The following is a 21,626-nucleotide window of genomic DNA, read 5'->3' on the forward strand; positions in this document are numbered from 1 at the left end:
TTGTGCAGAAGTCCTCTGTTCTCCACCATCCCCACCTTGGCCTGCTACTAAGTAATATGGAGTCACATCACTCTGACACGCAAATATCATGCTCGGCATCTCACTACAATGGTCTACATGGTGCCTGTGCGTCTTCTCTCCACTGCTTAAGACACCCACGATGCTGTCTCGACAATGCGCTCTCTCCGACCTCTTGATCACATCGATTGTGCTATCTGTCATTACTCTCCTCGGTGAAAACCTGGGGCCGTCAGGGATTGGATGCGCGAAGAAGATATCCTCATGGTATCAGGTTATATGCAAGGACAGCAGATCTAGAATTGAGATAGCATACTGATCCACGAGTTCCTTAGCACCTGCTTTCAGTAAGGTGGACAGCTCTTGGCAAATGTTCCGAAATGGCTTCTCTGAAAAGTCCATCGAGGACATCAAACTTCAGTGATTGGAAACGTGGAGCGATAGTTTACAAAGTGCGTAGTAGCTTCTGTATATTCCACAATCAGCTTTGGCGTCTCTTATGGGTAATCTGGAAGTAAGAAAAACGAGACATATTGGGATGTATAGAACGAGAATCAGTGTTAGCGAGAAGGGCAAAGAGAAACTCGCATTGTAGCCGTGATATGTCTTTTCTTTTGTTGTCATCTGCCGAACTTCAGAACATACACGCATGTCAGTTGTTATAATACACAGCCTCAGGTAGATGAAAGGGGCTTGATAGCCTTGCATTCTGATTTTACACCTTGGGTATAGTTACAGAAGAGAGTCTGTGGTCTCTTAATCTGTTATCTTCCAATAGCCTTTGATATTGCTCGTATGACCACTTTGACTGAAAATGAACTCGTAAAACTAGCTTAGAATAGATAACTTAGTAGCTTCGTTTATCGTGAGTTGACCACCTGAGCTTGATGCGATGTCTTCAAGGATTCTTGAAAAGCGAGAGACCTAGTGGAAAATTGTACTGCCCGAATCTTGATTGTGGAGCATCTAATCTTCCCAGACTGCTAAATAGGGCAATCGATGAACGGAGAACGGGATTACCCACAGCTTAGCTTTGTATATCTAATCCGGATGGCCAATCGCTGATTATCATACCTTGAGTTACTGTTGGGGAGGCAAACAACTAGTTCAATTGCTACGAAAGAATCTTGACGGTATGAATACCCATACACGTTGAGTGTCAGGGAGTATTCTACAACCTTTTTAATGATAGTCTGCAGTGTCTCGTCCTGAATATCCAGATTGATAGATTGCAACACAGAGCGAAAGAATGATTCTTTCTCACAATCAGAGCCAACAAGATAGTCGAGAGTTTTTCTGATGCGTGGGCTCCTAGGAAGAGTGACCCTTGCGGTGGCCAATATCAAGGTATGTACCAATGAGAGTTACGGGATGAAGAACGAGCCATGCACGTTCGCTTTCACGGCATGGCTTTAAGTACCGGTCTTCGATGGGAACTGGGCCGGAAGGGCCTTTCCGTCATTTCCATCCTCATAATCGGCACTTTCCCCGAACTATGAAAAATCTTCTGCCCTGATACCGAGTGTCGTGATGGCGGCTACCCTCGGTTGTTCTCGGTCCAGGGCCAGGGTCCACTAACCTGTTCCTGACACTCGCCACAGCGCCGTCAATAACCGAAGCCGTTGCAGAGCTGCCGAGGACTTGATTGGCCACGTTTCCGACAGGCACATGCTGCTATGGCTCGTGCGCGTTTCTATAACATCATTTTTATATCGAAAATCTTTATCGCGGAAAAGAATGGGTCTATCCGATACTGAAATCAGGCTCTGTTTGGCAGCAAAACGTCAGTGGGCTCTTTTCATTTTGATGGAGCACACGAGACCAGAAGAAAATGATGTGGAAAAAAGAGGGCTAGTTGGGTCGGTGGCCCATCTCGGTGTATATTAGTAGCAGTTGGGAACCTTTCCTTGAGAATTCTGTTGAATTCTCACACACAGCGACTTCTCTGTACATATCCATAAATTCTATAGACTCGCTTTACAATGGATCATACCCGGGGTGACATCCCGACTTACGCAGAAGAGCACCGCAAATGCCCATCTCTCGATGAGACCGACACCGATAGCGAGGACTTATCCGATGAGACGGCAAACCACGTTAACTCATTAGAGCTCGAGCGCATTAATACCTATCGCCTTCAGCAAAAGACAACCGTTGGCTCAACTAGAGGCCCTCTGCCGCGGGAGCAATGGCTGCCCATGGGTGCCGGGAAAGAGTATCCTCCATTACTCCCTGATCCTGAGCAATATGTGGTGGAGTTTGATGGACCAGACGATCCATTACATCCCTACAACTGGTCCATGCTGAGAAGGTTCGCCTGGCCCACAATGGATTGCCATAAATGGATTTAGTTACTAACACGGCATCTATTTAGAGCTTTTCTCGTATGCATCCTCTGCTATTCAACCTTTGCCGGCTCCTTCGCTAGTGCCGTCTTCTCCGCTGCCATTGGGTCTGTGAGCCAGCAATTTAATATCGGCACCGAGGCTGCATCGCTAGGCGTTACATTATACGTTTTAGGTTTCGCTGCCGGCCCGACGATCTGGGCGCCGGCCTCTGAGCTTATCGGACGACGCTGGCCGTTGTCCGTCGGCCTCTTCGGATGTGGTGTCTTTAGCATTGCCTGTGCCACTGCAAAGGATGTGCAGACTATTATGCTAAGCCGTTTCTTTGCTGGACTGTTCGCCGCCAGCCCCATCTCGATCGTCCCTGCTGTCTTTGCCGATCTATTTAACAATGCCCAGCGGGGTATCATCATGTCGATCTTCTGCATGGCCGTCTTTATTGGACCCTTTGCCGCCCCTTTTGTGGGTGGATTTATTGCCATGAGCTCCCTCGGATGGCGCTGGACCATGTACATATCCGCCATCATGGTATTCCTGGGCTTCATTCTCGTCCTTCTCTTTTTGGATGAGTCTTACCCTCCCGTGATTCTGGTCCGCAAAGCCTCGGAGCTTCGTCGGCAAACGCATAACTGGGGAATTCACGCCAAACAAGACGAGGTGGAGGTTGACTTCATGGAACTCGTCCGGAACAACTTCACACGTCCGATAACCATGCTCTTCACGGAGCCCATTCTCCTCCTCATCTCGCTCTACATCTCATTTATCTACGGCCTCATGTATGCTTTACTCGGTGCATATCCCGTCGTCTTCCAGGGTGTTTACGGTATGAACATGGGAGTGGGTGGCCTTGCCTTTGTCGGTCTCATTCTGGGTGAACTGCTCGGCGGCTGCTTTGTGCTCTTCCTACAGGGTGGCTATAAACGCAAACTCGCAGCAAATGGAGACAAGCCTATCCCTGAATGGCGCCTCTCGCCTGCCATTATCGGTGCTGTACTTTTTGCAGGAGGGATGTTCTGGTAAGCTGCTGCCCTTCTTCTTTCTATATACTTGAGTAGTATCATCTCTGACAATCTCAATAGGTTCGGCTGGACCGGCTACACATCCTCCATCCACTGGATGGCTCCCATGGCCTCAGGAGTCCTCACCGGCGCCGGAATCTTCCTGATATTCCTACAATGTTTCAACTACATCGTCGACTGCTATCCCACACTGTAAGCCCGCTACCACTAGCCCGATACCCACAGAACCAGCAGCTAACAGATAATACCCCAGTGCGGCCTCCACAATAGCAGCAAACACGATCCTCCGCTCCGCAGTCGGCTGTGCATTCCCCCTCTTTTCGAGACAGATGATGGAGAACCTCGGTGTCCAATGGGCCGGAACCATGCTGGGCTGTATTGCAGCTGTGATGATTCCCATCCCTGTGGTGTTCAAGTTATATGGTCCTTGGCTGAGGTCCAGGAGCAAACTGGCTTGCTCGCCTGTTTACGATGTCGAGAAGAAACCTTATGATGTATGATTCTGGATGTTTGTTTAAAAGTCGTTTTGCTGGTTTTGCCCTGTTTATTCTTGTTTTTCTTTTTTCAGCGAAGATACCATTTGCATAGCGTGTCATATGGTGTTGTGAATTGAATTCAGTTTCTTGATACTATTAGAGGACTCAGTGGTGATGGGCTAGTAGATTGTAAATAAATATATTATGTTTATTGGTAGCTAATGCTAGGTGGTTGGGTTTACTACGAGACATTGTGAATAAAACTATGCTTAGCGCGGATAAGGGCTGTTGTATTACACTGCGACTGAAGTATTACAAAATACATGATGTGGACTATGTTTATTGAAGCGATGCTATCAAAACTGTCACGCGTTCCGCTTAACCACCACAAAGGATGTCAATGGAGGGACTCGGTTTCTGTACCACCCAGGATGAAAGAGCCACAGTCAAAGAAATACACAAGACTCAACAATAAGAGGTCAGAGTAAGGAAAGCAACGAAACTGGTCCGCGTTCCACCCACACATGAAGACATGTCGAATGGAGGGACCTGGATTCAGCATGACCCCAACTCATTGACCCCCAAAAGAACAGACATTAACCAACTGAAAGGAAAAGAAATTGAAACCCAACAAAAGAAAAAAACAAAAACGAAGGGAGCGTGCTAAACCGTCCGAGCAGCCTGATGTGCCATACCATTTTCACCCTTCTCCGACGCTTCAATCATGAGCCAGCTTGCGTACATCCATCTCAATAGCCGATCCAGCCATAGAGCACTTTAAGCACCTTGCACAAGAGAAAGAGAGCTGTCATAGGCCGTCTCTTTGAGAACACGTAGTTGTGTGGTGCTCTGGTGCCTCCAATTGTCCGGAAGTTCCGTAGTTTCCCAGGCTGTGAGTCCTGCTTTCGGAGCTAGATCGCCGAATCTGTACAGGGATAACACTAATGTGTCGAGAGAGCCCTGCAGAAAATATGCTTGGAGATCTGTATGCTCTTCCAGTCAGCACTGTGCACAGTTGTCGTACACTTCACATAGTCGGTCGAGGCCAACAGTGCCTTCGTGATTGTCATGGGTGATAAGGCACTCCTCGTTCGGTGCGAAAGTGACGACAAGGCCGGGAATGAGGTCGGAGATGGCTTCTATGGTCTCATCGAGGTTAAGGATGACATTTCCTCGATGTGGTCCTTGAGAGAGGGAGGAGTATCGGCGTAGAGATTGGAGACGGCATTTTGATTCTTTTTCGCAGCTAGAGCAATGGGGAGGGTCGTTGGGCGGGATAGATTCGCATCATCTTCGGCGTTGCTGTCTGTGTTATCGTCGTCGTCATCGTCGCCCTCCTCGTCCTCCATGTCGTCGTTCATGTTAGGGTTGCGAAATTACAAGCTAGTATCCATGATTTGGTCATGAGTGGGGGTTGAGGACTCTTTTATAATGCATCCAGAGACAATTATTAGTCATGGTGACATTCACTGCAGATATGAAAGCACAATCTTTCTCTGATGAAGGCGCGGGGGTTGCCTTGGTGGTGGTGGTGAAATATTGAGTAACTTGGTATGATCATTCGCTGGCTTGATACTTGCTCATCATGTTTTGGTAATTCTATGTAGATCAATGAAATTCTAATGGATGTACACGGGAAATGTTGGAATCCTTCTGCAATGCACTTGGCTGAAGCCTGTATCCCAATGTGAAGACACAAAGACATGAAAGTGGTAGAATGTCGCACAAACAAGTCAGACAGGGAATCTGTACAATGATTTAGAACGAACTACAAAGATGAGTAGGTTTGTCGATAATAAACATGCTTAAATACAAAGACTCTCTACATGTCTCTTTTGCAAGACCGGAATATACCAATGTTTATACTTCATCGCACCGCTGCATTGCCAATACTTTTACAACAATGCAAAGTCTTCCACTAGCACTCGACTTTGCAGAAAGAGTCAGGCCTTGTCGGACGATTCATCACTGCCTCTTTCATCCAGCCTAAACTTAGTGTTAGGCTTATCTCAGAGCTTGACTTCCTTTTTCAACAAGCGTTACAAACAACCCTAAGCTGGCGAAGGCAATCGCCACGAGGTACACTGTACGAAGGGACTGTGTACAGTGGTAGTTAGTGTACTACCGTAAACTTACAAGGTCCAGCTAATATACCTTCAGAAAGACCTAACCAACCTGTTCTAGAGAAACAGGGTCCTGAATGCTGTCTAAGAAGGTCAGCCAAATTATTATCAATTTTCTACCAACACCATCCCCTCAGGCTCCCCCAACCACCCGCCATGGGTTCTCCGGATGGTTGGTTCTTCACTCTTGTTACCATATTCCGGTCCGAACCTGGTCGATACCATTATAATTCCCGATATTCCCGTAAATCGGGCCCTAACAAGGTATACAGAATAGCAGCTATCACGAGCGGATACCCAGCTATACAAGGACCTCATTAACAAAGCAGATATTAGGTAGATCGCGTATGATCAAAATTTCGAGTTCTTCGCGAAGAAAAGGTGTTATGATTGGTGTGGTCCGTCGCTGCATTGCTCCAATTAGAGAGTAGTCTGGAAATTATATCTCCTTACTGAGTTGGGATTGTATTAGTTTGAACCCACCTTCTTGAAGGTTGGTACAAATAGTTCATCATTCATTCCTAGAATACGGCGGGGATGTGCAGATCCGCGGAGATTGGAGAGCAACTCCACTTCAGTATATGTATTTCCTCTGTATTCTCGGCAGCCTTGGGATCCATAGAGGGGTTGCCGTACATATGGCGGAGTCCGTGCGCCTAGTAGTGCGTCGAGAGGCTGCAATGGGGGCATTCATCTCCGTCTGCATGCTTCAGCTCGAGGTGACGTGCGCCACCACGATCTGCTGCCACCCCGCTGTTGCAGGTTCAATACTAGTAGTTGTCAACCATTGGGAGCACACCGCTAGTTCCTCAAATGGCCTGGATCGGTGATGTGATCCAAGACAACCAGATCCCAGTGATACTACTAGTAGTTCCCTGTCTACCCGCTATTCTCTGATCTATACGCAGTATTTCTGCTATAGAAATCACGACATGAAAAGGATTCAGTCGTGATGAACTATCAGTTATAGATCTTTGCTTGTAGGTCTACATTACTACTGGTACTAGTCAATGCCGAAGAGCGCGCCGCGATCGGAGCGGTGTAGGAAGGTTTGGTTTGAGTTATGGGCCCTGGACTAGTGCGCCTATCACAGATATCCCTTGGTATAAAGCTGTATGCAATACCCAGATATACAGCCGAGCATACGCAAATTAATATGGGCTACGGATACAGAGAACCTAAAATATAAAGACATGACTGTGGCTAGCAGTGATTCGGTGATAGCTGAGCTTTATTTCGAAATGGCCGTGCCAATCACACGAGGCGAACGCACTCCAAGTTGTGCGCGGTTCTTTGCAAGGGTGATGCCTTCTTTCCACCCTCTGAACTGTCATTTTCTCCACTCTTTTCAGACGTGATCCACCCATTTCTCCCACAGAGGACGATCTATCCCCGGTCCAGATCTCTTTCCGGCCATCATGCAGACCGGCAAGCAAACAGTTGCGCCTACAGACAGAACTAAACCAGATATGATGAAGAAGTTGACAGCTCAAACAAGCTGACGTGGGCTTCCTAACAGCGGGGTGGTATCCTTCTAGTGGTTCTCGGTGTGGCCTCGTAGCGCGCTTCTATCGTCGAAATTGATCCTTACGAGGCCGAATATCCTACTTCTCGGCCAACCAATGTACCAGCAGCGGCATGCACATCCTCCTATCATGTAAGCGGTCATAGTTGGATATTGAACTTCTTCAAAATACCTGATGACGGGGAACATTGTGGCTCAGACCTGCGGGTACCGGTGCCAGACGGAAGGAACAGAATTCTATTATTTTATAATGAACGCTGGCGACGAGCGATGCCAGATGTGATCATGCAATGAGGTGTGGTAATACTATATAGCATGGTACCGTAAATATCGCTTGATGCGACAATATCAATATTCCTGCGTGATGCGGAAACTTGATGTGTTAGCAGGGTCATTGCTGAGAACCTAATTGCGGTACCCCGCCCATAGGTGCTTAGCGGAGGCCTATCAGTGTGAGCCACGCTCTAGGTCATTCAGCTAAGATGAAATTGCGCTGGAGACATACTCAGCTGAGCTGCTACCTGCCAGCTGAGTTTGACCACACTGAGTAGAGGAGGGCAACTCATCACCAATTTCTAGCCTACCTATAAAGACGGTGTGTCTCCTGTCTAGATTACACATTCGTCAAGGACCTACCTCTTCCACCATTCGCTCCCACAGCCACTTCGTACATCTCCCAACCCTGCCTGCATAATGACTGCTTCTCACCTATTCAATATCAAAACTGTCGACAAGGCTGGGGAAGCCAAGCTGACGAATGTCATCAACATCGAGAAGGACATTGACGAAATTACCACTCTACAAGGTATTCGACAGCTTTTGGTATCTGCTAAGAAGCTGGATTCGGCAAAGTAAGCTACGTGTATCTACCCCAGTACATGATGGCGAATCGATAATTAACCCATGCGTAGGGCACGCTTTGCATTCTGTGGCAAAGATGGCGCTCGTGTGGGTGATGATTTCAATTGGAAGCTCTACGAAGCCCTTGTCGCCGAAGGTTCAGATCAGGTATGGTATTCCTTAAGGGAGGTTTGAAGCCGACAAGCTCAAAATCTATCCAGGACTCCAAGACTCAGCTGCCAGGAGACACGAAAGTCCATAATCTATGTTTTGAGTCCCCAGAAGAGACCAGCAAAGAAAAGTCATTGAGCAAGCAGGCGCAGGACCTTCTTGATAGCAAATTGGACATGGATCTTGTGGTATGTGGCTTTCTTAAAGCTAATGCGTCTGGCATTCACATTGAATAGAAAAACAAACCCGAGCTGGTTACAGCTACTCTGAAAGAGCTGGCTAGCACCTACAACCATGCCAATTTCAAAGCTGCCGCTGGGGGCAATGTTGTGTATATTGAGATTTTAGACCCCACCATTTTGCACGGGTCGACTGATAATACTGCAGGACAGCAAGCTCTCTGTCCCAGGAAGACTGGGAGACGGTTTTGCGCAATACGCATTATCTAAACGCGCATCGGGTGGTCTTTTCAAATCTGGAGAATGGAACAAGGGCGTTTAAAAGGCTTGACAAAGCTCCATTTGCTGGTATGCGCTAGCGGAGAACAGGGCCATTTTGGATAACAATTAACCTTTGTTATTTATAGCATTTTGTACTGCGCCGAGAAAGATATTCTCTCTAGAAAAGGCTGACAAATCTATCCAAGTCGAGGTGAGCCTGAGGCCCCATACGTTATTTATTTTCCTTGTTCTTAACGCTAACAACCAATAGGGAGAGTATCGAATTCCTCGATATGTAGTCACCGACGACTCCTATGTTAACGTCTTTGAAACAGCGAGTTCATTGTCCGAGAGTGTTGCCTCCAGCAGCTTCTCCCAGATGGATATCGAAGCCTCAGCGTAAGCCACATCCACGATCCGTGCAACCGAGTGCGCTGACATGATTTCTAGTGGTGGAAGTCTTTTTGGAGCGAGTCTATCTGTCAAGGCAGGTTTTAGTCAAAACGAGAGTCAGGCCGTCGCTACATCGACCTCCAAATCGGCGAGGTCCATGAACATCACATATAATGTTAGCGGCATTTCTCGGCCAGCGTAGACACTATCGGAAGCTAACAAAAATTCATAGTTCCCAAGGGCTATTCTGCACCTCGACGCAAGAAGCTTAGAGCTGACAGAGGAATGCAAAATAGCACTACAGGGGGTCAAGGATGCCGATAGCCTAATCCAGTTTCACCAAGACTTTGGTAGGCAACATGATGTGCCAGCTCAGAAATCTTTTATGGCGCTGACTCATGACAGGGCATTTCTTTGCGACCAATGTTGAGCTTGGTGGAAAGCTCTTTGCTTCAGAGCAGTTTACCTCCGAGGAGTCGGCCAAGGCGGAAGAGAAGGCAAATGCTATGAAGGCCAGTGCCAGTGCCTCGTTTTCGTACGGCGCATTCTCGGCCTCTGCCAGCTACTCACAGGAGAACCAGCAAAGCGAATCCCGAAATGCCTCTAGCAGTCAAATGACCAACAATCTCACCTGGGAGGCCCGGGGTGGCGACACAATTCTTTGTAATGAGTAAGTAGGCACTAATAATGATATGTGCACAGAGCTAATGTTAGTTTAGTCCTCCAAACTGGTGTGCTACGGTTAAACCGTTTACGAACTGGAGAATCATTAATGTGAGACCCATATGATATAGTCGTATGGCAGATATTATACTGACATTCGCCGTAGCAAAGGGATGTGATGCCTTTGGGCGATCTTATTGGAACTTTCCAGAACTATAAGCATATTCCTAGTGATTTTGACCAAATCCGAAAGGGATCGAGACAGTCCGTTCCTTGCCGGTTCCGACTCCGGGCTAATAAAAAGGATGACGTTGGGGATAACGAATTCTACGGAGTGCGTAGAAGGGAGGATGGGAAAAAGAAACTGGGTAAGTGAATCGATTTAAGGACAACATATGCACCTCTAATGTGATACTAGAGCCCTACCTGCGGAGGCATAAGGGTCAACTACTCAAGGACGATGGCCTCACGGACGATACCCAAATATTCCCCGGGTTGGGTTTCACGGCCTATTGGCAAGTTAGCACCCCTTCGGGCAAGTTTTACTCTGCTTTCGAAGAGCGCGTCAAAAAAGACTACTTTACAGACAACTTCAAGGAGTATGTCGGGATTGATAAATTAGATCATCACAATGGAGGCTGCGACTTCGAGGTTGAAGTTGTGACGGAGCTGAAAGCAAAGCCGAAGGTATGACCCCAGAGTATCCCATCGTCATTTTGCTATTAACGCTGGGCGGAACAAAGTTACAATTGAACGTTCCGTACCTTATCCACGTCCCTAAGCGCAGCACCTATCTTGCCGCAGACACATCCGGCACTTATAAGGACAGATTCTTCGGTTACATGTTTTATGCACGTCAGGACCGTGCCAGCAAATTCATGTTCCGAAAGGTCGGGGACAGAGACAGAACAGGCGCCGTTGAGGACAAGATGGAGGTCGAACTGGCCTGGTGTAATGATGATGGAGAGCCTGTGGCTGTTGTTCAACGCTTTGAAGCCGATCAGTCGACTCTGGTGCTGAGTAAATATGGAGCATCGAATGCATCGAGCTATAGTGTTGAGCACAATGCGACAGTGGAATATAGCTAGGGCTAAATCCGCACCGCAACCTTAGGGGCTATCCTTTTGAACTTTGGTTGGGATAAGTATCCATGGAAGCAGTTGTCGCATTGGGGAAATTAGGTGGGGATATTTGCCGCCATTATAGTTTGATCCTGAGACAGATCGAGAAAAGATTTGGTACGCAACGCCTGACAGTCGATGGCAATGTATTTTCGGTCGATTCAGTCCTAAGTGAACCCAATTCTGACATTCTTATATCCGTAATAAGTCCTTGTAATGATCAGGCTGAACATTGATTTGATTTGGTTTGATTTATTCCTCCGCGGGGCGTACTCCAGGACGGTATAGTTATACCTTAGCGTTCTGGCTCAGTCCTACATCTTTCGAACCCTAATCCCCTCCGCATTTGGCTGGCTTTGAATCTTAGTATACTCTATAGTAGTATCCAATGATGAACTACCTACACGGATCTGAATATAGTTAAGCTTTCGAAATAGGGTTTAAAACTGACCCGAACGTACAGTTGATGGAGCGATATTTTGCGTGGGTCTGTACCATTCCTTGAAGCCCATCTCATTCCAAAAGTACCATCTCATTAAGGTGCAAATATGGCTTTTATAGTAGACAATCAGAAAGAGCGTGAATGAGAACAGATCGAAGTCCTCATGGCCTCCCTTTTTTATTGGAGGTGTCTTCATAGTAGCAAATGGGCGTATATTCGGGTGAAGTTGTCTAATCGTTGTCAGGGCCTTACTGGAAGTCTGCCCGAGGCATCAAACTACCTGATTCACTGTTGATTAGATGCTAGTGTAGTCAGACTTTTTGGACCCCTAAGGTAGATGAGACGAGTCCAGCTCGCCTATCACTAGTTTTCCAAACGTTTTGAAGACTATTTCTGCTGTAAATCCAGGCCAAGGAGCTTCACCAAAGATCGAGGTCCGGTCTCTCTAATAGTTCCATTAACTATTTGGGGCGTAGTGATAGCTATCAACAACATCTAGGTGATCTGCACAAAACCAATATTCAAGGCAAAATAAGACCAGGAACGATAGCGCAGGCAGGTATATCCTAGCCCACAAAAGAAGGTGTTGACATTAGAGACATAAGGTGGATGATGGATGCGGACAGGTTGTATCCTCGCAGTTATTGTACAATATCAACTATAGATCATCGCTCACTCTCTATTCTTATCTATTGTTGTCAGTGCTACGTCCTCGTAGTCAACGCACAATATTAGACTAGAAATCATCACTTACAGGCTACACACGTGCATCGTTTTCCGTGCTATATCCTCGCAGTCATTGTGCTGCATCAGACCAGGGATCACCACTTACAATACTGATAAATAATTGATATGCACAGTGTGTAAGCGATGGGCCCAGGCCTAATATTGCACGATGACTACAAGGATATGGCACTGACAACAATGTATGTGGATAGGAAGCAAGCCATAACCTTCTCCTATTATTTTTTATTTTCTCTTAGAACTGACACTATTTTCAGTAAGTATTGCTAGAGAAGATTTTTGATAACCTCACGATACAGTATTACTTATTTCTTAGAGGACGCAATGCTCATCGGTTATATACCAGAAGGTGGTTGTATCTATTACCTTGATATAGATTTTCCCCTGCCAGGAGCAGGTTTCCCTATATCATATTACAGATATAGAGGTGTTTGCTATTGTTCCTTTTATGTATAGTTGTAGAAGCGGAAATCACGGTGGTCCCTAAATATTATCCTGAAGTCCTGGAAACCCCTTCCTATTTCTCTTTATTACAGCTCTGATGTCTATAAGTAGACAAGGACAATGGACAATACAGCCCCTTCTAAATATCCACAAACTTGCAATACCATGTTATTAAACCTATGTCGTAACTTACATCACTTTGATTGTCAAGCTCGCATGCCGGAAATGACCTTGGGCGCTTGTCTTTCTGTCACTAACAGAAGTAACGTATTATTATAAGAAGTTATCGAAGCCTTGGCCAGAATTCTCTTCGACGAATTCCCAGTTTCGCTTGAAAATTATCTTCAGCTCTACGAACTCTTGAATCGGATAAAGAGTAGAAAATATAGAGATAAATATACAAGTTTAATACCTGCGCTCAAGTATAGATCTGAATTCTCCGAAATAAGGAGACAATACTATCTTGAGTATATGCAGGTATGATCTGATAATATTTATCCCGGTAAAATTTGGTTACCTGGACTGGGACTATTCCAAATAGTAGCCAGCCGGTCAGTCTAATTCCTGCCCTTTGTTATATTCTGATGTGTCTATAAAGACCAGCTGGTAGGAGTAGAAATCGAAAATTATATATATGCTGTGGGTCCTAATATCCCGGACAAAACAAGCCAGCGGCCGGAAAGCTTAGACAATTTACAGAGTAGAGGGCCTTAAGGATGAAACTTAGTTGACTATTCGACCACAATGGCATTGTACTTATTTTTCGGCGAACCTCGTTGTGTACTGTATCTACACTTCAGGGAGACAAGCCGAGTATTTACCTTGTCGGGGATTGGCTTCGAACTGCTCAAACGGACGAGCACTAACTGAAGTCCGGTTGGACGTTACAGGAAGGCATCCGTCTAGAGAGCACTTGTCTGGTCGATGGACATGGGAATACCTTCTCCGATAGTAGGTTCTACAACGGCAGACAGGTCACCGTTCGCGATATGTCAATCCCGGTGTCCGTCCTGGCTTATAATCCAGCATCGGCCTATTTTATACAAAGTAGAGGTCGCGCTCCGGACACTACAAGACCTGAGGCCGGTCAGTTCGGGCATCTGCTGCCGAAATCCCCGGAGTCGGTCATTTGGTTGCGTTGATCAATCTAGACTCAAGCTCAGTCTGGGCTGGTCGGATTCTTCACGTTTAGTCCTCTTTCTATTCTGTCTGGGAAGAACAGCCGAAAGTATGGTATGTTACAGGACCCCTGCTGGGCGCTGATTGGCGCAATGGAACTGGAGAATATCCAAGTGAGCTGACTTCCCTATGCAAAAAATCAAGAGAAGGTTTCTCTCCCCCCTCATGGATGAGTATCAATGGATGATGCTTTTTCTGCCATTTTCGGAGTGTCAAGTCGAAGAGGGAACGACGGGGACCGTCAAACGGCTCTTCCGGTGGACGGATGTTTGGATGGAGCCTTTCTATCTGCCGGTCTCTTCATAGTCGAATCACATACCGGCCCGGAATTGCCTGCTGAGAAGCAGCCAAAACTCCACTTCTCCGACGAGAATTTCATCTCTGAAGACCTCCGTGTGAAAGCACCCGATAGTCAGAGAATGAGCCTCTTCCGTGTCTCAAAAGATCATATCACCTATTTCCGTCACTATCGCCAGGATTCGAATGGGTTGCGGATCGTGTCTTCCCAGACGGTCACTATGGCGGATGATCCTCTTCTGGCGAATGCCTGGCTTCTGCCTTTGTGGGATGTCGACATGAAGGGAGATATGCGGGGGAAACGGTGTTTGCTTGTGCTGCAATTAGAGGGTCCGACTGCGACGGATCAGCCGGTCCATGCGGTGTTCGGTGGGATGGTTGATGTGTGGGTGATGGGATCCGATATCAGGGAGATGAGCTTGGGCTCTCCCTGAAAACATAGTTAGACAGGATCATGGCTCGCAAAGTATCAGTTAGAAGTACTCTTGTGGGTCAGTCGGATATTATATTCCCAAAGGGGCATAGGTCCGTCCACAAGTGGTGGGACTCGAAATGCAGGCTTTGTATTGTTTTGAATGGCCTCGATTTTGGGAAGTGCGCCGACTTTGGCGGTAACGAAGAAGCAGCAACTGAGTCATGTGACCCGGTGGGGTACTCTCGTTGCCCGGTGCCTGAGGCAGAGATATGGATGTCAGGGCTCAGGATCCGATTCGTGACGAGGCCCCAATACTAGTACTCCGTATGATTTCAACCGTGAAAAAAGTCAACTCCCAAAGACTATTCGAATAAATCATAGAATTTGATAGCATGCAGCGGTGTCATTCGCCCTGCCCCTCGCGGTTTAATAGCCCGCCCACAGCGGGGGCAAGATAGCCAATGGTCTTAGTTGTTTCCCATTCAGCTGCGCCGATATTCACGGTGGATCAGAATTGATCTACACCGCTGACGATGCCGATTGTTTCGGTAGACACGGCACGAATATTGAGAGAGCGAAGCGGATAAATATGGCCAATGGTCCTGTACGTTTTGGACTGACCATCTCTCTCTCGCTTTCTGGGCAAGTCTATTCCTTTGTCGTCTAGCTTCAAACCAGTCACCATGACAATTCCCCATTACGGCGTCTGGGTTGGCAAGCCCACCAGATACAGAGCTGAGACCGCCCGTCAGGACTCCAGATCCCCCCATATTTACCTCCATTTCACCGACGGCTCGCACTTGCACAAAGAATACGAAGCAGCTATCAATGTCAAATCGACAGATAGAGATACTCGACTAGTCTTTTGGCTGGACCGAAATTTCCAAAACCCGGTAGCTCATCATCTTGAGCAGCTCGATCTAGGCCTCCACCCCATCGGATCTCACAATCACAACCACCACACTGGCTCCGTGCCAGGAATCGACTATCTCCGCACCCCGGGTCTCGTCGACGTCGAGGCAGGTCGACTGCTTCCTCATGACATCCCCGGTCCAATGAATGATGTCCTAGACCTGATGGAGCCCATTCTAAACGATGCAATTCGTCATGGAGCGACCATGTATATATTTGGTCAGCCCTACGATGACGGTATCCATGACATCCACCTGAACCAGGGAAACCTACCGCATTTTGAAAACGGTGTCTTTGAAGATGGTGGGCTCTTTTTCCGTTTCCCTGATGGACATTGGGAGGGTGTTTTCCTTGCGTTTGCGTCGCAGAGAGTTCCTACCGATGACAGTGGGAAGCCTGCTCATTATAGCAGGACGTTGGCACAGATGGTGGGATATGATCAATAAATCCTGTCATCTTATGTGGTATGATCTGTTGTTTTGGATATTTTGCTTGCATAGGAAGCAGGTATTTGGGGGATTATAGACGGTTTAGACTATAAATATTGTATCTGTTGGAAAACGTTGATTATCCATTGACGTGCAGAGTAACTAGCATCATATATGCTCAGCATCAAATAGTGACTGCGGAAGAAGCGCTAACTAAGGCTATTCAGCTCTAGATTGCCATCACAATCGCCATTCCTACGTCTTCGTACCCCAGCACATCAATTAGTAGAGAAAATCAACGACGCGGGGTAATTCATGTATCCGCAATAACTACCTATATGGGAAAGAAACTGCATAAATGACCCTCTTTGACAGCCATTGAAGCGTAGCGCCAGTGATGTAGTAGATACAAAATGTTTATGTCCCTTGACTTGTCACCAAAAGATACCAAGAGGACCAAGAGAAAGGCTCAACATATCCCCATTATGACAGAATGCCTACTTTAACAATGAGCATGTTGAAAAAGGTTTAGACCTTCTTCCATAAACTCCCATGTTCGGTGGAATGAATCTATGTGAGGTACTTGCTAGTAGTGAACAGTTCCTGCCAGTAAGCAATGCCATCATTGCGGAAATTATTTTTCTGAGTGCAGCACAGCCCAGTAGCATTGGCACCGAACCCGAGAACTACGGGGTTTTGCGAGCATTCTTAGGCCACACCTTGGTCCCATGAACTACAGATAACCTCATCAATGCTGCAAAAGGAAACATGCCCGAAGCATCAGCGTACTGAGAATGTTAGTAAGGTCTACATTGCTGAATAAACTACTATTCATGGTAGAGATTAGATAGCTCAAAAGCTCGATAGCCCACTTCTGATCACTTTGATCTTCCAGTCACTCAGACAAAGTGGAAATGTGGGAAAATAAAGCAACGTCGTCTTGCTCTTAAGCGCCATATTGCCACCACTTGGTATAGAATAGAACGTCGTAAGCATACGCATATACCGCAACGCCATGCGTGTCCTACTAAAGGACCAGCCAGTTAGATGTGACAATCTCTATGTATATGACGGGGTGCAAAAACAACTTTATTTAAGCAGTTTGATTTGATTACTCATTGCTTCAGTTAGTCGTTAAGGCATGCCAAGGCTAAGAAGGCGAGGTATGCTCCGGTCCAAACTGATCATGCGACTCGGAGGACCGCATGAAGGTAAATGCTATCGCGAGGCCCATAGAAATACTTGTAGCAGTTATCATGATATGAGAGATATCGTGAGGTTCAATCCCGCACACTGTGCACAACGCATTCGGTGAGGCTATGCAAGTCAGCGAAGAAAGTGAGCTCTACAAGAGGCACATACTACATACTTCTTTAACCGTACACGTCGACAGTAGATATTCCGCTGCAGCGCTATACCTACGCAAATACACTATCACCCGGGGAGCAAAGTGGGCCCCCGAGCCCTGTCTGCATTCATGTAGCCTGAATAATATTAGCGCATACCACCGGGTTCGTGAATTCCGCCTACAGCACATGGAGGCATTTGCTGATAAGCGACGCCGATTGCGAGCAGAACGACAACCTAGAGATTCGCAAAGCTAGTACACCCCATGTTGAATAAAGCGTGGCCCAGCCCCGGTTTGGGAAGACTTGATGAACATCAGCTTTTATAACATTTCAGCCATATTCTTGTCCAGATATCGCCTCTAGACCATCTCTTTGGCACAATCTCTAACGCTCTGGGTAGTTCATGCCACTGCGGAGCGATCTCAAGCCTTGAATCAAATATCACGAACCGGCCAAGACTACTATTTAGTGTGGCACTAACCCAGTCCATGCCGGGCCGTTGCAAGACCGTGGCTTATGATTGATTTTAATCACACTAAGATACGTAGCAATCAAAAGATAACTGATTCGTCCTCCCCCAATTCTGGACCTGGACTGTGGGGCTGGAGCGCCGACCATGACTAGCGCTACATACGCATCGAAGCCTGCCGCGCTAGTCAGTCATTATATTAAGAGGGCTGTGCGCCCGTAGGGGTCTTTCTCTAGCCACTACACGTCAGTGCAATTATAATCGGTCAAATAATGGACTTGCTTAGACTTCCAGATAGATCCCTCTTGGCTCAGGGCGCCCTCGTCGGAATAGTTACGTACTGGGCCGTCTGGATCATCTACACACGATGGTTTCACCCTCTCGCCAAGTTCCCTGGACCGTTCTGGGCGTCTATCACTAGGATCTGGACGCTTCTTCATGTGCTTCCTGGAAATGCCGAGAAGAGGCAGATGAAGTTACATGCAAGATATGGTTTTGTTCTCCCCTCGGATATACTTGACCAACGCTGATGAAGTATAGGACCTGTGGTTCGTATTGCCCCCAACGAGCTGGTCGCCAGTGACCCGGAAGCAATCCAAACACTCTACGGAATAAAGTCTCTCACAGCCAAGGTATAGCTATAGCCCTCGATCGGAGCATACTTCCACTGACCAACGAATTAGACCGACTTCTATTTGGCTTTCAGACCACCCTGGGGTACGCCAGAGCCCAGTCTTATGCAGAACAAAAACTGATAAGATCAGCACGATTCCCAGACCATTTCTCAGCAGAGGGCGGAAAGCAACACGGGGAGCGCCGCCGCATCGTCAGCCATGTCTATACAATGACGAGCATCCTCCAATCGGAAAAGTACATTGAGAAGTGCATTCGCATTTGGCTCGAGAAGCTAGGGGAGATGGCGGACAGCAGGAAATCTTTCGATCTGTGGATATGGACTCGAATGTAGCCATTCCCACCTCTTTATAGTTAAATGCTGATATGTGTATAGGTACGCATACGACGTTATCGGCGAGCTATACTTCAGCAAAATGTTTGGTTTCCTCCAAGCCGGCGGTGACCACCTGGGGTACATAGACGCAACGGAGGATTTGATCCCTGTCCAGTTCCTGGCCGCCAATATGCCCACCTACGTCCGGGGTCTATTCATGCTGACCGGGATCCTATTTCCAAAAGTCCGACGAGCGCTGGGAGCTCTAGGAGATCTAACTGACGCAACAAATGCAATGCTTAAAGACCGCCTCGCTACCCTACAGAGCGATTCAGAGTCTAAGTCTCAACGACAAGACATCCTAGGCAAGCTGCTCGAAATTTCACACAAAAGAGGCGAGGAACTTGATTTTGTGCTTGATGATATCAAGATGGAGTCGTTTGGTGCATTGTAGGATTTCTCAACCCACGAATGTTTGCATGCTAACAAATATATACGCAGCTTTGCTGGAAGCGAGACAACAGCTCTCACTCTCTCTGGCATCCTATATCATATCTTTCACACCCCCCGCGTATATGCAAAGCTCACCGCTGAAATTGACGCCGCCGTACAATGCAACCAACTCAGCACGCCTCGTATTTCCTACAACGAGGCCATTAAACTTCCCTACCTAGCGGCTTGCATCAAAGAAGGGATGCGTATGCACCCAATCACTGGCGTCTCGTTCCCCCGTCACGCGCCCTCGTCTGGATGCATGATCGGCGGGCACTATATCCCAGGGAATGCGCGCATAGGAGTGAACCCGGGGGTTATGCATTTCAACAAGACTATTTTCGGCGAAGATGCGGATCAGTTTCGACCCGAGAGGTGGATTGACGGCGATGCGAGTAGGATGGATCGGTTTATTATGCAGTTCGGGATGGGGGCTAGGACTTGTCTGGGGAAAAATGTGAGTTCCGTTCCGTCTCTTAGTACGATATATCGGTTGGAGTTCTTATTAAAGAATCCATGTTTAGATATCGATGTGTGAGATTTACAAGGCCATCCCGGAGCTTTTAAAGTCTTATACGTTTGAACTTGGGTGTGACGAGGAGATGCAGACGACGTCGTATTGGCTGTATAAGCCGGTGGCTATTGATGTTCATGTTCGCCGTCGTTGATGGCTCTTGGCTATTTTGGGTAGTAAAGTGTACTATATATAGGCAGCGCCTCTTCATGGAATGTCTTAGAAATCTCGGCTATTCAAGCAGGTATGAGTAGTTCATCGGCGCGCTCAGAATCAAAGAATTCCTTGGCAATTTCGGTAGATATTGACGTCCGAATGGCAATCTGCCCGGGTTAAGGCAGCAGACTGTGTGCCCCGTAGCCACTGTGGCCACTCACACTCTAGTTTCTGATGCCCCTTGACATTCAAATCTTCGATGTGTCTATGTAAGTATGTATCTGAGTTTGGACTGAGTACGAAGTTTCGGTGGGGCTTGAGATTACATCTAGAGTCTTTGGCATGGCCTCATAATTTAATTCATTATATATGTCTGCAAGTTTACAAATCCCAACACCCTCCGCCATTATCGAATGGAGCTCTATTTATCCTGACAATTCCTGCCGTCGAAGTGTCTAAGTCATGGGCGACAGTTTTTGCTCATTGAGGAATATCCCCGGAATTCCTGAAGCGCTTTAGTTCCTGTGTGTAATGAACGCTGGCTAAGCAGTGGGAATAGCAAGCACGTTGATACTTACCCTGGTGAGGTTTTTTCTCCTACAGTATCATTTCCCAGTATTCTCCAACCGACTTCATGCCGAGTGTCTCCTCTTCTTCGGACTTAATAAGCTTATATCCCTCCTTTTCGTAAAGGCGTCGCGCCGATGTTAAGCCACGGTTGGTCCACAACCGTATTCGCGAGAATCCCACCTCGCGAGCAAAACTCGTGCATTGCTGAATCAAGGCCCGCCCAAGTCCCAGCCCTCGTGCGCTCGGTTCGACCAGAAGAAGACGCAGTTTTGCGCCATTGAGATCCGAGTCCCTGTCCTTCACCAACATTACACAACCGATGAATGATCCATCCCGTTCGGCAATCCAGCAGCGTTCTGATGTTGGATCATAATGCTCAGTAAAGTCCGAGATCACCTGTGCCACGAGACCCTCAAAACGCTCAGTCCACCCGTATTCATGATTGTACAAGACACCATGCCGATGAACTATCCATCCCAAGTCGCCGGAGCGGTGTTGTCGCAGTACATATGGACTGGCCACAGTATCCGTCACTGATCCCATTACAATTATGGTGGCGATAAGATTCTTGAGAACGGTTGTCGGTGAAAAATAAGGAGTATATACGAGGAGAGTTATTCAATAGAGGTGTGTGGCTAGGGTTATATATAATGACTCAATTACTGTTCCTAGACACAATTCTTTGCTCTTCCATCATGACGCCTGGTGTGATAAAGTCTACAACAAAGGTCTTTGGTCGGCTAAAGTTGAGGAAACCGGTCTGACTCAATTTCATTGGATGATACCAAACAATCGAGCGCGACTGTCGGACTCGACTCTCGAGTTGTGCGCACAAAACTTTTCACTGGCCTGACGGATGCGGAGTGGGGGCGCACGGCGGCAATTAACCGGCGGCCAACCTTAAATCCACCGACCGCAGCAGACGACATGCAGATTTTTTGAGGAACCCCCACCGAGAGCCCTGCTCCACCGTATTGCGCCCAATGAATCAGGACAAGCTTCCTATGACGCCGACAAGAAGCCCGGAGAAAGATTTATCATGGCCAGCCGCAAGAACCAGTGACTCTCATCACTTTAGGAAACCTGTGGGAAACAAGCGGCCTGTAGCGTGAGTGCGATTACCCATAGCTTG

The 21,626-nt window shown here is 47.3% G+C and overlaps 7 protein-coding genes across 7 annotated transcripts; 5 read left to right on the forward strand and 2 right to left on the reverse strand.

Moving 5' to 3' along the window:
* Positions 1-2,000: 2,000 nt before the first annotated feature.
* ABOM_009854 (MFS transporter) lies at positions 2,001-3,882 on the forward strand (the record flags this gene model as incomplete). Its single annotated transcript, XM_022536982.1, has 4 exons — positions 2,001-2,329; positions 2,393-3,379; positions 3,443-3,574; positions 3,636-3,882. The coding sequence occupies 4 exons, from the start codon at positions 2,001-2,003 to the stop codon at positions 3,880-3,882; spliced, it is 1,695 nt and encodes a 564-aa protein (XP_022384869.1).
* Positions 3,883-4,635: 753 nt separating this feature from the next.
* ABOM_009855 (uncharacterized protein) lies at positions 4,636-5,219 on the reverse strand (the record flags this gene model as incomplete). Its single annotated transcript, XM_022536983.1, has 2 exons — positions 4,636-4,783; positions 5,026-5,219. 2 exons carry the CDS (start codon positions 5,217-5,219, stop codon positions 4,636-4,638), a joined length of 342 nt encoding a protein of 113 aa, XP_022384868.1.
* A 2,980-nt stretch (positions 5,220-8,199) lies between these two features.
* On the forward strand, positions 8,200-11,101 carry ABOM_009856 (uncharacterized protein; the record flags this gene model as incomplete). The annotated part of the gene is made up of 14 exons (XM_022536984.1): positions 8,200-8,357; positions 8,418-8,514; positions 8,568-8,705; positions 8,754-8,848; positions 8,905-9,044; positions 9,104-9,168; positions 9,229-9,356; positions 9,408-9,525; positions 9,583-9,700; positions 9,756-10,020; positions 10,070-10,124; positions 10,180-10,381; positions 10,432-10,700; positions 10,757-11,101. 14 exons carry the CDS (start codon positions 8,200-8,202, stop codon positions 11,099-11,101), a joined length of 2,193 nt encoding a protein of 730 aa, XP_022384867.1.
* Positions 11,102-14,122: 3,021 nt separating this feature from the next.
* ABOM_009857 (uncharacterized protein) lies at positions 14,123-14,674 on the forward strand (the record flags this gene model as incomplete). The annotated part of the gene is made up of 1 exon (XM_022536985.1): positions 14,123-14,674. The coding sequence occupies one exon, from the start codon at positions 14,123-14,125 to the stop codon at positions 14,672-14,674; it is 552 nt and encodes a 183-aa protein (XP_022384866.1).
* Positions 14,675-15,338: 664 nt separating this feature from the next.
* ABOM_009858 (uncharacterized protein) lies at positions 15,339-16,013 on the forward strand (the record flags this gene model as incomplete). Its single annotated transcript, XM_022536986.1, has 1 exon — positions 15,339-16,013. The coding sequence occupies one exon, from the start codon at positions 15,339-15,341 to the stop codon at positions 16,011-16,013; it is 675 nt and encodes a 224-aa protein (XP_022384861.1).
* A 2,072-nt stretch (positions 16,014-18,085) lies between these two features.
* On the forward strand, positions 18,086-19,922 carry ABOM_009859 (cytochrome P450; the record flags this gene model as incomplete). The annotated part of the gene is made up of 7 exons (XM_022536987.1): positions 18,086-18,305; positions 18,354-18,445; positions 18,497-18,530; positions 18,578-18,758; positions 18,823-19,212; positions 19,264-19,711; positions 19,779-19,922. 7 exons carry the CDS (start codon positions 18,086-18,088, stop codon positions 19,920-19,922), a joined length of 1,509 nt encoding a protein of 502 aa, XP_022384860.1.
* Positions 19,923-20,521: 599 nt separating this feature from the next.
* Positions 20,522-21,037, reverse strand: ABOM_009860 (GNAT family N-acetyltransferase; the record flags this gene model as incomplete). The annotated part of the gene is made up of 1 exon (XM_022536988.1): positions 20,522-21,037. One exon carries the CDS (start codon positions 21,035-21,037, stop codon positions 20,522-20,524), a length of 516 nt encoding a protein of 171 aa, XP_022384888.1.
* Between the last annotated feature and the right edge of the window lie 589 nt (positions 21,038-21,626).

Source organism: Aspergillus bombycis (genome assembly GCF_001792695.1).
Source record: "Aspergillus bombycis strain NRRL26010 chromosome Unknown contig00119, whole genome shotgun sequence".
Lineage (NCBI taxonomy): Eukaryota > Fungi > Ascomycota > Eurotiomycetes > Eurotiales > Aspergillaceae > Aspergillus > Aspergillus bombycis.